Here is a 14678-nt window from a genome sequence, read left to right as displayed (position 1 = left end):
GCCCTCCCTCTCCGGCGCGTTCCATCTGTCCCTTCCCGTTCCCTTGTCCTTTTGTTCCGAGAGAGCGAGCGGAAAAGACAAATTGAGGCGGTGCGGCGAAGAATGTTTTGATGGAGCGCCGGCACCAAACAGGTGTCAACCCGTAAATATATCGACCTGTCAGCCCTCCTTCTCTTTTTCTCGCTGTATTCATTTGTTCCTTCTATCTGGGTCATCCTTTCTTCTCCTTCCCGGCGGCCGGTATACAGGAGGCATGAGAAAAAAGGAGAGTGAGGGAGGGAAATAATGATAAAAGAGGGGGGGTAGAAAAAAGGACCTTGAGATATTTGTCAAAGGGCGGCCACAAGTGTCCGCAGCTCCTATTAGCTTGTTTAGCCCCATTTCCCAATAGGCGCTATCTGTGCAGCTAGCTAGTATTAGCGACGAAGGAACGTAGCGAGCGGCACGAAAGCGTAGCGACCAATTACGGGCAATCGTTCGATACTTAAAAATAATGGAACTGAACTCATCTAAAATAATATGTGAAAAGGAAAAACATTGTCCGTACAGGTGTTGGCACAAAAGGGAAATAAACAACCGGAAGGATGCAAGATGACAGATGAATTAAGAAAATGACAAACTAGGCCCCGGAGCAGAATGGAAGGAAGGAAGGAAGGAAAAGGGCCAAGTCCCGCCTGGAATAACACAAAAGTCTCAACTGGGGGGAGCGTAAACGCACACAAACACCCAGCTGGGGAGAACAAATAAAGACCTTCGCCCTGTTGAAATGTCGAGCTAACGTTTAACTAGCTAAGCAAATCGACACTTGCGTACTGACTGTGTGCCAAATCTCAAAGCGTCATTGCGAAACCAACAAAGCGTGTAGCACCTCGAAAGTGTGTGGGAAAAAAAACACAGACCAATTCAGCGGAAACAACAACAAAAAAAAAAGTCTTACCTGTTGCGAAAGAAGTTCATGTAAAAGGCGTCGGTGGTGGGCGACCATGTAAGAGAGAGAGAAAAAAAAACTGAGGGTAAATAAGGAGACGTGTTGATGAGGAGGCGGGCAAAACACGTTGAAAGTAAAGGGCCTGCTTTTTAAATGCAAATCCGCGACGAGCAATGCTCATACATACTGTATGAGGGGAATTGGCTTCGAAAATAAACAACGAGCGCTTGCTCACCCCTGCCCGTGCTGATTTACCGTAATTTTCGGACTATAAGTCGCACCGGAGTATAAGTCGCACCAGCCATAAAATGCCCAAAAAAGTGAAAAAACCCCATATATATGTATATAAATCGCTCCTGAGTATAAGTCGCCCCCCCACCCAAACTATGAAAAAAACCCGCGACTTATAGTCCGAAAATTACGGTATTAAGATTCCAAATAGGAGGTGCTAAATTCCCAAATTTCAAATCGCATGGTGAATTCCTTGCAAATTGCCAATGGAATGAGAGACAGGACTGAAAAGATGACCTATTTAGTAGACAAAAAAAGATGACGGGCAGGACAGAAAACAGACAGATGAGGTAAACATGACACCCCGGGACCGATTTGGAGACAGCGTGCCAAAATCCATGGCTGTGTTAAAAAAAAATAAAAGCAGTGTGGTGGTGGCGTTGTTGGTGAGGATGGCTTGACACCTCATTATAAATGAATGAGAGCTCTGGGGAGAAAGAGACAAACACACAGCTTCCCTTGGACGAGGCCGCCAGATGGACGGACAGGTAGAAAAGAGGAGTGATTCCCTAACGCCCCTTTCGTCTCTTTCCAAATCGTCCGCCAGGCTTCTCAGATGGCGATCCAAGTGGAAGCAGGCAGGAAGGGAGGGATTGATGAAATTGAACAGAGTGGTGACAAACGGAGGGGAGGCGTGAAAGAGAAAGCGAGCGGGTGATAGAAGCCCGCCGGCGTCTGTCGTCGTCGACGGGAAGCTTGCGCTTTTAGGACGAGATGGATTTAAATGCTAACTAAAGCTGCTATCTCGTTAGCGCTAATACAAAACACCAATATATTCTGGAAATGTATTCTGCCAGATCGTCAACGTTGGTGCCAATTTGATTGCAATAGTCGAATCTTTCGTACCCGCTTTTCATGTCGAACTGATGGGGAGGAGGGATGAAAAAATTGCGCTGAGAGGCGACAAATGAAGGAGAGGCGCGAGCGGGTGCGCGCCATGCCTGATAGAAGACTGCTGGCATCTGTCGGCTTCCATCAGATGGACGGCGAAAGATGCAATGGAGATGACAAGAGCGGGAAGGGTGGGAGTGTGTGTGTAGGAGGGGCAAAGGTAAAACACGGGGACACACAGAGAGGGATGGCGAGAGATCCGAGATGGCATCAAGAATTCCGTGGGACCGGCGTTCCCGCGAGACGGCCGCAGCGGCTCAATGCTGTCAGAAAGCATATTTCCTTCATGTTCGCATGCGTGTACGCTGGAAGGTGAGCATGCGGCGGGGGGCCTTTATTCTCTCCCACCAACCATGAATTAATCAAAAGACAGGCCGACAGCCGAGCGCACAGCGCCGTGCATAATGCAGCCATGCATTCCAATGCGACGGTGCCGTCGAGCTAAGGCGGGGTCGGGGGTCAAGCAGGAACACTTCCATTGTGACCAAAACGCCCATACATTTCAAATATTTGCTCCGTTTTAATTGACCCAGCACTTTTTGTTTTTAACTCGTCCACTGCCATTGACGGCTATTTTACAATGGGTTATTTGTCAGATCATGTTCCGAGTCTTCGTAAATATGACTGGAAATGTTTTATTAAAGCGCAATCCAGCTAACTAACAAACAAAGAATAATAAAACAATTCTTCCCAGAGTTGGCACAGAATTGAACAAACACAAAAGGAGCATTCTTGTTTTCTTCCCAATAAGCGAAAACAGGTCGAGCTTATGCAATTAATAGCTCAGTGGGCCATAATTTATGACATCCCGTTTGTCTCTGTGGCTTTCTCTGCCTTTAAAAGGCAAATTTAACGAGAAAGCGGCATACTGCGAATGGGCCCGGTGCCCAATTCCCCCCAAAAACAAATGTTAATTTTGTGCAAACGCCATGCGGGGCGTCCCTTTCTCTCGAACCTCTCGCAGATTGCGTGCATAAAAGCGTATTCTAAATATTTGACGCTTTTTGACTTTTTTGCCTGTTGTGTGATCTAAAAAGCCCTTTGTCTGCATGCCAAAGCCAGCCCCCAGGAATTAACCCCCCACCCACCCCGCCCCCCGAAAGTCTGTGGGAAAAAAACAACCGAGAAATAAATAAGGAAAAAAAAAGCCTGGAATTGCTGAAAGCATAAATTAATGGCAGAACGGGGAAAAAGAGGACAACTGCAAAGTAGAGATGAGTAGACCTAGTTATGATGATAATACCGTGAATAAGTGCAAGTGTGTGATTTACTCTCGGGCTCCAAAAAGAGCATTGCACTTTTGTCTTAGATTATATTGTTGTCGCATCATTAAAAGGTCAGAGGTCAGTGGCGGTGGCCACACCAAAATAGCATGGCACTCACTTCCCAGGGTGTCACGTTTACACACACGACAAGCAGGGGAGCGCCACTTTGCCACACTTGCGCAATAGAAAGCTACACAATTATGAAAAATAATCCACAAAGTCCTCCCAAAGTCAAAAATGCAATTTTGCTGAATAGACATAAACAATGCTTGAAATAATACACAAAGTTAAAAAAAAAAAAAATTATGCCGATGAATCGGTCCTTGAAATAATCGTTAACGCGACTTGTTGAATGCTAAATTTCTAACATGCTAATTTTGTATCTTTTTCTGCCCTTCCGCGTTTTGTGTGCCCGCTAGAGGACAATTTACACATCCCGCAACGTTTTCTTTTATTGGGTAGCCTCTGCATATTTTTCCCGGCTTATGTTAAGGTTAATGTGTCCCGCGTGTGTCGTGCAGGCAAGCAGTGGCAGCTTAGTATTTTTTCCCCCCACCAAAACCCGCGTGGGCCCAATCTGCTTGCATAATTGACACAGTCAGATAATTATTAATTACGGTATGTGCAGCTGCAAAACAGAAAGAAAGAAAAAATCCGTCAGCTGAATTATTAAAAAAAAAAAAGACTCTAAACTTAGAACCTCTAAATTCTGTTCGCGACTCTAATAACGTACGTGTGTTTTGTCACAGGCAATGATAATCCAAAACCAAGTGTTTCATCACACCTCTGCAGCTCAATTAAAATCTGTGATTCACACGCGGCTGCCCCGTGTCAGTTTTTCTCGTGGCCGCTGGCGTGTGGTGGCACATGGCCAAAGCCGCCAAACTCGAAAAAGGCTCTAAATAATCCAACATAGTACGTTTTGGTGTGTGTGTGTGTGTGGGGGGCAGATGTAGAATATCAAATTGTGAGCTCTAAAAATTTCTGACAATATCAAATGATCGTAAAAGGCCCCGGTCAATGTGGGAAGTGAAGCAAAAGCTAAACTAATTAGATTTTTTTACTCTCAAAGATCAGAATCTGTATTCATTGTGCAGAAATTCCCTCCGGTTAGGCAGAAGCTGGGTGAAAGGTTCCAAAACCCGCTCACTCTCCAACGCATCGGTGAGTCATTGAGCAACGCTTTTCTCCGGCAAAATAACGAGCGTGACGAGACTCCAGCTTAGCGCTTATTAGCAAAGGGGGGGAAACATATCAACAAGAGCATAATAAAAGCCCGAGAATGTGATGCACATGCAAAGTAAGCATCTTTTGTGAACTGGCCATCTCCAACAAAGCGGAGATGTTTTCTGTTTTCTTGCCAAGTATGAGCAAGACTCCAGCTGAGAAAGGACATAATAGCGATTCCTAGTGACCTGAAAACGACTCAGCCACCTGCGAAAAACGGCGAGATGCGGCAAAGGGGTGACGAAAAAAAAAGAGTGAGAATGTCAGTGAACACAAAAGGTGAGATTTTCCAAGGCGCGGCTGACAACAACAGGCAGGTGACGATTACTGGAAGGCTTTGTACTGAGAGAAAAGAAAAAGGGAAAGAGGAGCTGGAAAGATGGAGGATGGGCTGAAAAAGGGAGCGGCATCCGTAAACACCTGTCAAAAACTTTCCATCGTTGAACAAGTCCTTCAGAAAATGAAGGAATGGATTATCTTGGAATTGACTTGGCCTCAAGCCCCAAAAGTATTTCGTATCTACTTGGTCTCAAGTCCTTCAAGTCTGAAGTCTCACCTCGTCAAACTTTTGGACTTAAATGTTCAAAGTCTTGGTCTTCCCACCACAGCGTCTTGGTCTCGTCAAAGTTTGATCTCGACATCTTGGTCTCTCTCTCTCTCGCCTGCCCCATTTTCATACCCCCACTCCCCTACACCATGTCTTTTAATACACTCAATCTCCTTCCCCTCCCTCTCCTTTAGCGCCCAGCTCTTTCTCTAATGAGTGACTGATGAATAAAATGGCTCTTTGAAGTCAAGAGTCGAGGCACGGTCGGTCAAGCGTTAAGGGATGTCGCACAAAAGACGGCGGAGACAGAGAGTCAGAGAGAAAGGACGGAAAGGGGAGGATGCGAAAAAGGCCAGAAGGGAGGGGTGTGTGTGGGGGGGGGGGCTGTGTATATTCAACAAAATGTCAAACAGTGAGCATCCATAAAGTCAGTGAAGGGACTGCGGAAAGTGTGTGTGGGAGGAAAGTGCGATTTTGCAGGAGTGCCTCTGAGTATTTGCATTGTGGCGCTCAACATGCAAAAAGGGATGCAAGAGAGTGTGTGTGTGGGGGGGGGGGGGTAGCCTGACTTTCTGGAATGGGCCCTTGGAGGTCTGCAGGGACCGCCTGGAGATTTTAGGGGGTTACCCAAAGTTGGAGTGAAGTGTATTTGAGTATTTTAGCTTTTAGCATTAGCGTGCTTGCGCTAGCATACGCGGTAGCCTCTCAGATGATACATTAGACGCGACACTGGCTTTGAAAATAGCCAATTCTCAGCGGGATGGTCTTTCTTGTCAAAATCCTACATTGACAATCTTGTTAAGGCGACCCAGGGCAAATTTGAAAAGATTTATATAATCTTTATCGATTCCGTAGACTTGTCCTGTGATTTATCAAAAGAGTTTCATCTTTTGTCAGAAACCGGGAGCAGTGGAGAATTGTTTTTCTTAGAGATGCTTCGGTCGATAAAACAAAACTGGCGACACACACACAAATTTATGATACGGATAATACTCTATCTATAATATTGACAGTAGATAAGTAAATAAGGGCCAGTTTTTTATTCAGTATCACTTTACTAATTTGGCAGTCACCAGAAGGCTGCCATATTTGTTTTTTCTGTTGGACAACCTCTTAAAAAAGGCGGGGGTGGATTCTCGCCATCATCCACATCCCTGAGGGCAAACTGGAGGAGACTTCACTCCCTCGCTCATCTCAATCTCATATCGGATCAGATCACTGGCGGATAAAAGCACTTCCTGGCACATCACTTCCTCTCTCTGGAGGAACCAGACACACACTGAGAACCCAAAAGTGACAGCGGCGGCGGATGAGGCGGTTTTTGACAACGGTTAAAAAAAGGACGCGGCGGGGGAGAAAGTGAGAGGAAAGTCTTAGTTGAGGTGAAGTATGAAGGTAAATAAAAGTATGATCGGAACCCAAAAAGGGTGGAGGCCCTGGTTTATAATCATTGACTGGCTATCAGCATAAAACTTCGAGTCAATCGAAAGAAACATTTAAAATAGAACTGCAAAAACATTTGTTTTTTTTACTATAAAGCAGAACAATAGACCAAGCTGCTCCACCAATTTGCGGCTGCTGTATGTTGGTTAAAAACAAAAAACTGCACTCTTCAATTTGTCCCTTTTCTGAATCAAAACATTGGACAGCAATGTTGCGCAAGCAAAGCGGCCGCAGTGGATACATTTAGCTTCGCGGTTGACCGAAAAACGCCTGCGTCAAAACATGCTAGCGACTTGTGGACAACATGACAGCGCCGCAGCGCATGCGACCACCGCTTGACTGCACAACATGAAAAACGTAAATTTGAGAGGAAGACCAAAGCTGTGGTGAGCTACGCAGACAAGTGTAGAAGAATCAAAATCATTGTTGTCTTTCTGAGAATGACTTTTAACCGCCTAGCGAAACCTTTGCGATGTGCAAAAAACGATTTCGAAAGAAACAAAAAATAAATAGGGCGGGACATAAAGCGACACAATTATTCCCCTGGTAAAAGTTAGCATCTCCTACTAGTTAAAAGTCCTCCCACTATTTTAAAGAGGCGCTACAACATTAGCATTTCCCCCCCACAATTCAATTAACACGCTTGTCAGCCTTTCCTTAGTTCACATACCGTTCTTTGACCATCTGGGAAAAAAATCATGAATAGACACTTAGATTCATAAATACCCACAAGCCTTGAAATTTTATCGGGAAAAGTGAACGGATGAATATTATCTGCGCCGTCTTTGAAGAGGATGACAAGAAAGGACAAGAAAGTGGCGTCAAAAAATGAGGCAGCACAGGCTAGGGTATTAAAAGACTTTCATGAGCGATTTCTAGCAAGAGAGCTGACGATGACAACAAGGCCAAACCCAATTTAGAATGCCGGAATCATCCCGCAGACGCACTGACATTGCCGCCGGGTCGGCTAATGACTTGTGCGAGCCTCTTGTCTGATTAATAGCCCCTAATCCCATTCTCATGGCATGCCGTAGCATTCCGCAGCACTACTCATTAGCCATTTATAGAAATGCCCCCCCCACCCCCACCCGACCTCCACTCTTTGCTTAAACGGCCGATGCTAGGCTAGCCTAATCAATGGAGGCTAATCCTGTTGGAAGAGCCGCGTAGCACCCCCTCATTACGGGACAGAGAAATGTCTGCTAATCATGTGTTATTTGTCCATGGGGCCGCGAACGAACGAGCGAGGCGGGGGGACGGGGCATTTGACAGCCGACAGGGTGACACAGGGAGTCAGGGATGCTGGGTAATGATTTTAAAAAAAATGCCACTCTCGCTTTAGACATTCGCCCTGGGCTTTGTTGAGCACATCAGTCCACGAGTAAGACTCAACTCCGTGTCATTCAAGACTTATCAATCAATGAAAAAGCCACGCCGCGTCGTAATGACTAATCAATAGCGAAAGCTGGCAGGCCGACCGGAGATAACCGCGCCAACGGCTGAGCGGATTCTTGGCTTTGACCCGTCGTTACAGTGACGGTGGACAAAAATCAATGGTGACCTTATCTTAAGTTCGAGGTGCTATGTTGACAGCGTGGTTCAACATCAAAAACCTCCGCAACCGTTTCTCTTTTTCCGGTACTGGCAAGTTGTAATCACCCCACTTGACAATGTCACGGGCTGTAAAATGGCTGGCGGCTTAAAATAATGCCAGGAATGTTAAGCGAGAGGGGGCCCTCACATGGGGCAGCCATTCTTGAGCTTTTTACTCGCTCCCAAATGCAAGTATGCGCGTTGCGGTGACCCGAGGCTGAACCAAAGTTGAACTCCCGGAGACGAAGCAACAGCGATGTTGACTGTCAACGCTCGCCTCGAGCAATCGACGGGCAGGAACACGGGAGGCCTTATCTCATCCTTTCATGTCACCACCATTTTTTTTCACTACAATGTGAGAACATGACACTTGTAGCGCTAGTGGCTAAGTGCTGGTAGCCTCAATGACTAATTAGCCATTGATTTTCTTTAATTTTTTTTAAAGAAAAAAAACAGTTTTTGCTCAGCTCATACAACAGCCATGCTTGAAAATGTTGCTTTTGGCAAACTCAACTTTATTTCATGAAGCCATAGCTTTCTCTAATGGCGAAAATGATCTTTGTCGCCCTCTTGTGGCTTGTATAAGCACAATCCTTTGGGCTTTATGGATGCGATAATTCTTTAAGTCAACATAGCACTGATTATTCTCCCCCCCACAGATTTTACACTGGCCGGGCTTTCCCGTCCGGCTAAGCCTCTATTGATTAGCCCGAGCATCGGCCCTGACCGATTAGTGGGAATTTCTATAATGGGAAAGAAGAATTACTCCGGAATGTGATGCCATGAGACCGGGATTAGCGGCCGTGTTATCACCCTGCAATGGCTACAAAAAGCAGGTTCTGGTGCCGAGACCAGCCAATCCCAACCTGGTTGCGGCGAAACCTGCAAGGGATTGACTGCTTGACCGGCTGCGTTCGGATCAGGCGGCTCGCGGGATGAGTGGACGTAAACCGGCTTTGGAAGCGGCCGGCCCGCCGGCTCTTATACGCGGCTAATCTGATTGGATTAACACCGACCCGCCCGGATACACGTGAGCGCGCACACGCACTGCAGACACACACGTACGACGTGCCGATCAGCTTTTCCTGGAGTTCATCTGGATTCCGAGATACGCCGTCGGAACCGTGCGCACAAACACAGTGCTGAGAATCCAAAAGAGACCCATTGAAAGAAGAGTAATGCCCGCTGCTTGACAAGCGTGCTAATTGACTAGCCCCCTCCCCGCCAATGAAACTAAACATTTTCACCCCTTCGGCTTTTATGTTCAATCATTCCCTGACAGCCCTCCTCTTCCTCATTCTCTTCAGTCCCGTCTCCGTCCTCCTCCCACGCCGCACGCTCGCACATGTAATCGTTCATTAGAACCGAGTCGGTTGTCCATTAGGCAACGCGGCCATTTTGGAAATTGCTGCAAATCTTCCATGAAAAAAGACATTTCCTCTAATGCGCTAGCCACGCTCGGGAGGAAGATGAGAGGGTGAGAAGAGATGGAGAGGGACAAATGTGAAAGGAGGAGATAGAGAAGCGAAGAAGAAAAAAAAGCCCCCTCCCGGCCATGAAGCCACCGAGCGGAAAGCAGGCCTGCTGTTTGATTAGGGAGTGACACCACCATGGAGGGATGGAGGCAGCGGGGAAGAGCGCTTAGGCGGGAAGCAAAAAGCATGGGGGGGTGAAGAGGAGGAGGAGGAACAGGCGGTGATTGAAGAATGAAGAGGAGAAAAATTTGCTCCGTCCCATCTTTACGTAGACGCGGCGAGATTAAAGACAGACTGGCGCGAGATGCTCGGGACAGATGGTAGTCGTTGTTGCTAAAGTCGGGCTTTGCTTTCACGGAAATTCCATAATCAAAAAAAATAAATACATCTGAATTGGATTGTCAGAATCTGGTACTTGCCTGATCTCACGAGATCGGGGATGAGAGCGAGAGAAAGAGAGAGCGAGATGTCGTGAGCAATCAATAAATAATAAAACCCTTAAAGGTCGTCAGTGTAACAACTTCAATACGGCGCCGATCGATGGCGGCTTTGGACAATCTCGCAAATGTCACGGCGCCCGTCTTCGGCTGTCATTCGAAGGGCAACTCGGTGAGCCCGTGAGGGCTATTACCACGTCGAGTCCAAATGCACTGCCGCAGACAGTAGCTTGCCCCCAAAATAAACTGTTCGCTATTAAGATGCAACGATTAATCGACAACTAATCGATTCTCAAACTAATCTGTTATTTTTTCTAATCGATTAATCATTTAGATGCTATCTTTGTTTAAAATACTCGTTAATTCAGCTTCTCAACGGTGATTATTGTTCGATTTTTGTGAGCAGTGTTATCTTTGGGTTGAGTCAAAATCAAAACATTTGATTTTAGTTTAGAAATGAATGAAAATAACAATTTTGTTACAGACCAAATCAATAACTATGTGTCTTTTCAATTTAACATAATAGGATAAAGAAAATGAAGTTCAAAGCTGCTCATTCAATAACCCCAAAAAATAACTGACCGATTAATGACGTCACTGTTAGTTGCAGTGCTAGCTCAGCATGCTCCTTGCTTTCAAAGTCACAAAGACATTTCAGCTAATGTCGCTTGCACCGTCAAACGAAAACACAAAATACTGTCAGCTTTAGCTTGCCTGGCATTGATCATTTTATTTTTTTCCTAGAGGGCCTTTTATGTAAACATTGAAGTTGGCCCCTTTAGTGCGCCCCCGTCCGACTAACGCAGATGGCTGCCATCCACGTTATTTCTGCAGTGTCTGAAAGGTTTTGTGTAAAATCCACACTGACAGCCGGATGGGAACGCGGCGTTGGCAAAAAAAAAATAAAAATAAAGGAGCTGCAGCTTCTTCTGCCTTATTCTGGCAGTGAACACGGCAGTTCCCAATAGTAGGAAGTAACTAAGTACAAAAACTTTAGTCGAAGGCGTCAAATCACTGCAGTAACTACCTCGAGTGAGCAGGTAAATCTTAAAAAGAGAGAGGGGAAAAAAAAAAAAAAAGGACAGTGTCACGCACATCCGCCTGAGGGGTTTAGCAGCTGCTTAGCACCCGCCACGGTGAACATAAGCACAGCTGACCCAAGAACTATGCGGACACCGGCGAGAAATCTCTGTAAACAAGCTCCATCTTTGTCGCACTTTCAAGCAGAGCTTCCACCACACGCTTGCGACCGCGAGACTGCAAACACGCATACGTGGACCGATCGATGCACGTGTGGGCAAATAGCGGCTAGCTCACCTGCAAAAAAAACTTTGATGAACTAAATGAAGAGTTAAAAGCATGTCAAATCATGATGGCTTTTCATTGCCGTGTTATTCTTAACAAAATGACGCTAGCTATGCGAAGTTAAGCTAATATATTGATGTTAGCCTGCTTGACAATCAATAATAACAAAAGTACAGTAGCGTGCAGCATTTTGAATCCAATCAATAATTGTCCTGACCCCAACTTTGAGGGAGAGTATCATTTTATTAACCATGAAGGGAGAAGCTGGGGTTAATTCTGTAACGCCATAGCATGTGACTTATGATCTCTCTTTACTCATGAATACATCCAGGGTTGAAATTCTAAATGTGGCAACATAACTTCCTTGATGAATATGAAAAATACAAAAGAGGAAACGAAAACACTGCGCGTGCTGTTCTTGCCAGAATTAGCTTCTTGTTAAACTGGAGTCGTGCGTAGTACTTCTCATTGGGTTAAATAGTTCCCAAGCAGAAACAACAACCCAATAAAAAAAATATATTTTGAGTACATTTATGAAAAATCTTAACACACCCAACCCCGCAGAAAAATCACTCAGAACTAGGGTCTGGTCTCACCTCCAGCATCTAAAAAAAAAAAAAAAAAAAAGAGCCCAATTATCCTGCATCCACGCTGATAGCTCAGCTTGGACGCGTTATCACCTCCAACCGACGTGGGTGTGGGGGGTGCGAAAAAACCGACGCCAGCAGCGAATACCAGCATTAGTGTGTGCGTGTTGTGTGTCCCAGCAGTAATAATCACTCGGATTAGAGCAGAGCCAAACCCCTGCGGGGGCAACAACCCCGCCATCCCTCGCTCTCTCTCTCTCCTGTTGTGCGCCCCTGTCTGCCTCGCCCATGTAAGGCCGATCCCCCACTTTTTTGGGGGAAGGCCCTGGGAAGCGCAGCAGCCGTGTTGCTTTAGCTTGTCTGCGAGGTACACAGACACGGACACTCCCACAGGTTCGCCTTTGTCCGATTTCACGCAACCAAATAAATGACAAAAAGAACATGTGCGCTGACATGGAAGTTGATAAGAGTGTCAATATGTCTGCAATACGTCGGGATTGTTTTATCAGCAGTAAGGGATGCGAATGGATATGTTGTTGGCAGCTCCCGGGGGGGGGGGGGGGGGGTGTACATTAATGAGTGCACTGTTCATATGCCAATCATAGTTTCTCTCTCAAGAGGTCCATTATCAAAGAAACGCACCATATTCTCACTGCTCCTTTGTCATAACAGTTGTCTGATTCAATTTGTTTCCATTTGCAACAGCTTTTGTAGCGGTCTCGTACAGTTTAGCTTGTCAAACGCGCGCGACAGGATGAAGCTGGAGAAACAGCAACAACCGTGCAATGCATATTTGTCCGATATCAAGCACTTCAATCACCATCAGTTCCACTTGTTTACTTGAAATGGTGCCACCAAGCAAACAGTGGCTTCATTTGCATCGCAGCATGTTTGATAACATTGGAATTCAATCACCATGTCCTCGCCACTCCTTTAATTAAATTTAAATGAGGCCACCACACCCATAACACGCCATTTGAATCCCAGCACACATGTAAGACCCTTTCTACTAGTTTTTATTTTTTAGATTGGGAGGGAAACAATCTTAAAAAATGCAACAAATACCGTTTCAAGCAGATCGGTCCAGGTCGATATTGGTAAATGATCAACATAAAGCCCATTAGGTTCAAAAGTTGCACTGATGCAATCACGGTAAATGCCACACTTTGCGTTTACCTCAAATTCTTTTGCTTGCTCTCCTTCTTGTTGAGAACCCCGGGCACGCAGTTCGTAAGCTCGGTCCAGTCGGCGTGCAAGCCGCAGCTCCAGCCGGTGGAGAAGCGCGAGAAGAGCCAGGTCTCCTTGCGATTGGGCCGGTAGCAGGTACACTTCTTCTGGCCCGGCCGGCAGTCGCACGGCACCTCCAGGCGGACATTCTGCACCAGGTGGCGGCCGAATGTAGTCCCGCCGGTCTTTTGGATATGCAAGAACACGATCACGTCCTCCCCCTTGATTTGGAAGTCGACGGTCCGCTCCAGGTCTCGCACAGGGAAGAAGTACTTCTTGACGTAGTGGGGGTCCGGCGTGGGGAAGATGTCCCCCTCGTCCTCCTCGGCAAAATAGCCGTGCGGCGAGCCGAAATTGATGACCCCGGGCGCCACGTACTGATAGAGAATCAGCATAAAACACACGGATCCGACCACGATCAACAAGAATTTGCTGCTCCTCTCCACCATGTTCCTGCCCAGTTGCGGTGCCCGCAGTACGCTACCATTTCCCGGTGAGCGGGGCGCTCGGCTTCTTCATGCCCGCCACGGCTACCAGGACCGTTCCCCGTGAATCAAGAGCGGCTCGCAACCCAGAGGCGAACTTGTCTCATCGTTCGCGGCGTGGTGCGTGTGAAAGACGCATTGTAAACTCCTGCAAGAGGGGAGGGGGGAAAAAAAGCTGAGCCCACCCCCAGCCTCCTCCTACTCCGGCAGGCAAGCGACCCTCCTCAGGTTTACTTTACTTTGCTTCGCCGTCCGACACAGCGGGCTCGCCGCATCACCATGGAGCTGTCGTCCCCGGATGAAGCGAGGACTCCCTTGGCTTTGTCAATCTCTCTCTCTCGCGCTCGCTCGCTCTCTCTCTTTCTCTCGCTCGCTCCATTTCATTGGCTCACATGCAGCCCGCCCCTTTTACGTGCGCAACCTGGAAAGACGCTTAAAAGGACCCCCAGTCACGCGCAAACAACATACAATGGACCTCAACTATTAAAACACATTGTTAGAAATACACACTAATTACCGTCTTTTTCCATGTATAATGCGCAAAATTTAACTAATTTATTGTCCTAAAATCTGGGGTGCGCATTATACATGGGTACAATTTTTTTTTTTTTTTTTTAAGAAAATCTCCCTCGAAATAAAACTTGAAATCACCTTTCTTCTTGTTTGTTGTCAATCGCGCATCCGCACGTCACTTTCCTCTCTTTTCATTTTAACCTAACTGATCGCGGTGGTGCCTTTCTGGGCAGTCGGAGAAATCAACGCCAACAAAAAAAATACATCCAGCCTAGTTAAGAAATCACCAGAAAGATCACCATGACAATTGTGAACACACAGAAAGATAATAAATAACTGGAACATCACTCAAATATTGGTGATCCCGTTGAGAGTCTCACATATTTCTTCGCTATCGAGTTTGCTAGCGCATGCGCAGTGATACTGACTGGCAGAATAACATCCGGTTGTTCCCAAAGATGATC

At 46.4% G+C, this 14678-nt stretch overlaps 1 protein-coding gene across 2 annotated transcripts in view; it reads right to left on the bottom strand.

Moving 5' to 3' along the window:
- Nucleotides 1-14184, bottom strand: part of hs6st1a (heparan sulfate 6-O-sulfotransferase 1a) — a 30747-nt gene extending 16563 nt beyond the window's left edge. The window contains exon 1 of one of the 2 annotated variants that reach the window (XM_037240861.1): nucleotides 13166-14184. In XM_037240861.1, the coding sequence (XP_037096756.1) occupies nucleotides 13166-13665 (500 nt within the window). In that variant the 5' untranslated portion in view covers nucleotides 13666-14184. The remainder of the gene's footprint in view (nucleotides 1-13165) is intronic. The other variant, XM_037240862.1, reaches the window with a different exon arrangement.
- Nucleotides 14185-14678: the final 494 nt, after the last annotated feature.

The sequence above is a fragment of the Syngnathus acus genome, chromosome 22 (genome assembly GCF_901709675.1).
Source record: "Syngnathus acus chromosome 22, fSynAcu1.2, whole genome shotgun sequence".
NCBI lineage: Eukaryota > Metazoa > Chordata > Actinopteri > Syngnathiformes > Syngnathidae > Syngnathus > Syngnathus acus.
Note: the sequence above shows the minus strand (reverse complement) of the source record. Positions and strands in the feature narration are given on the sequence as shown.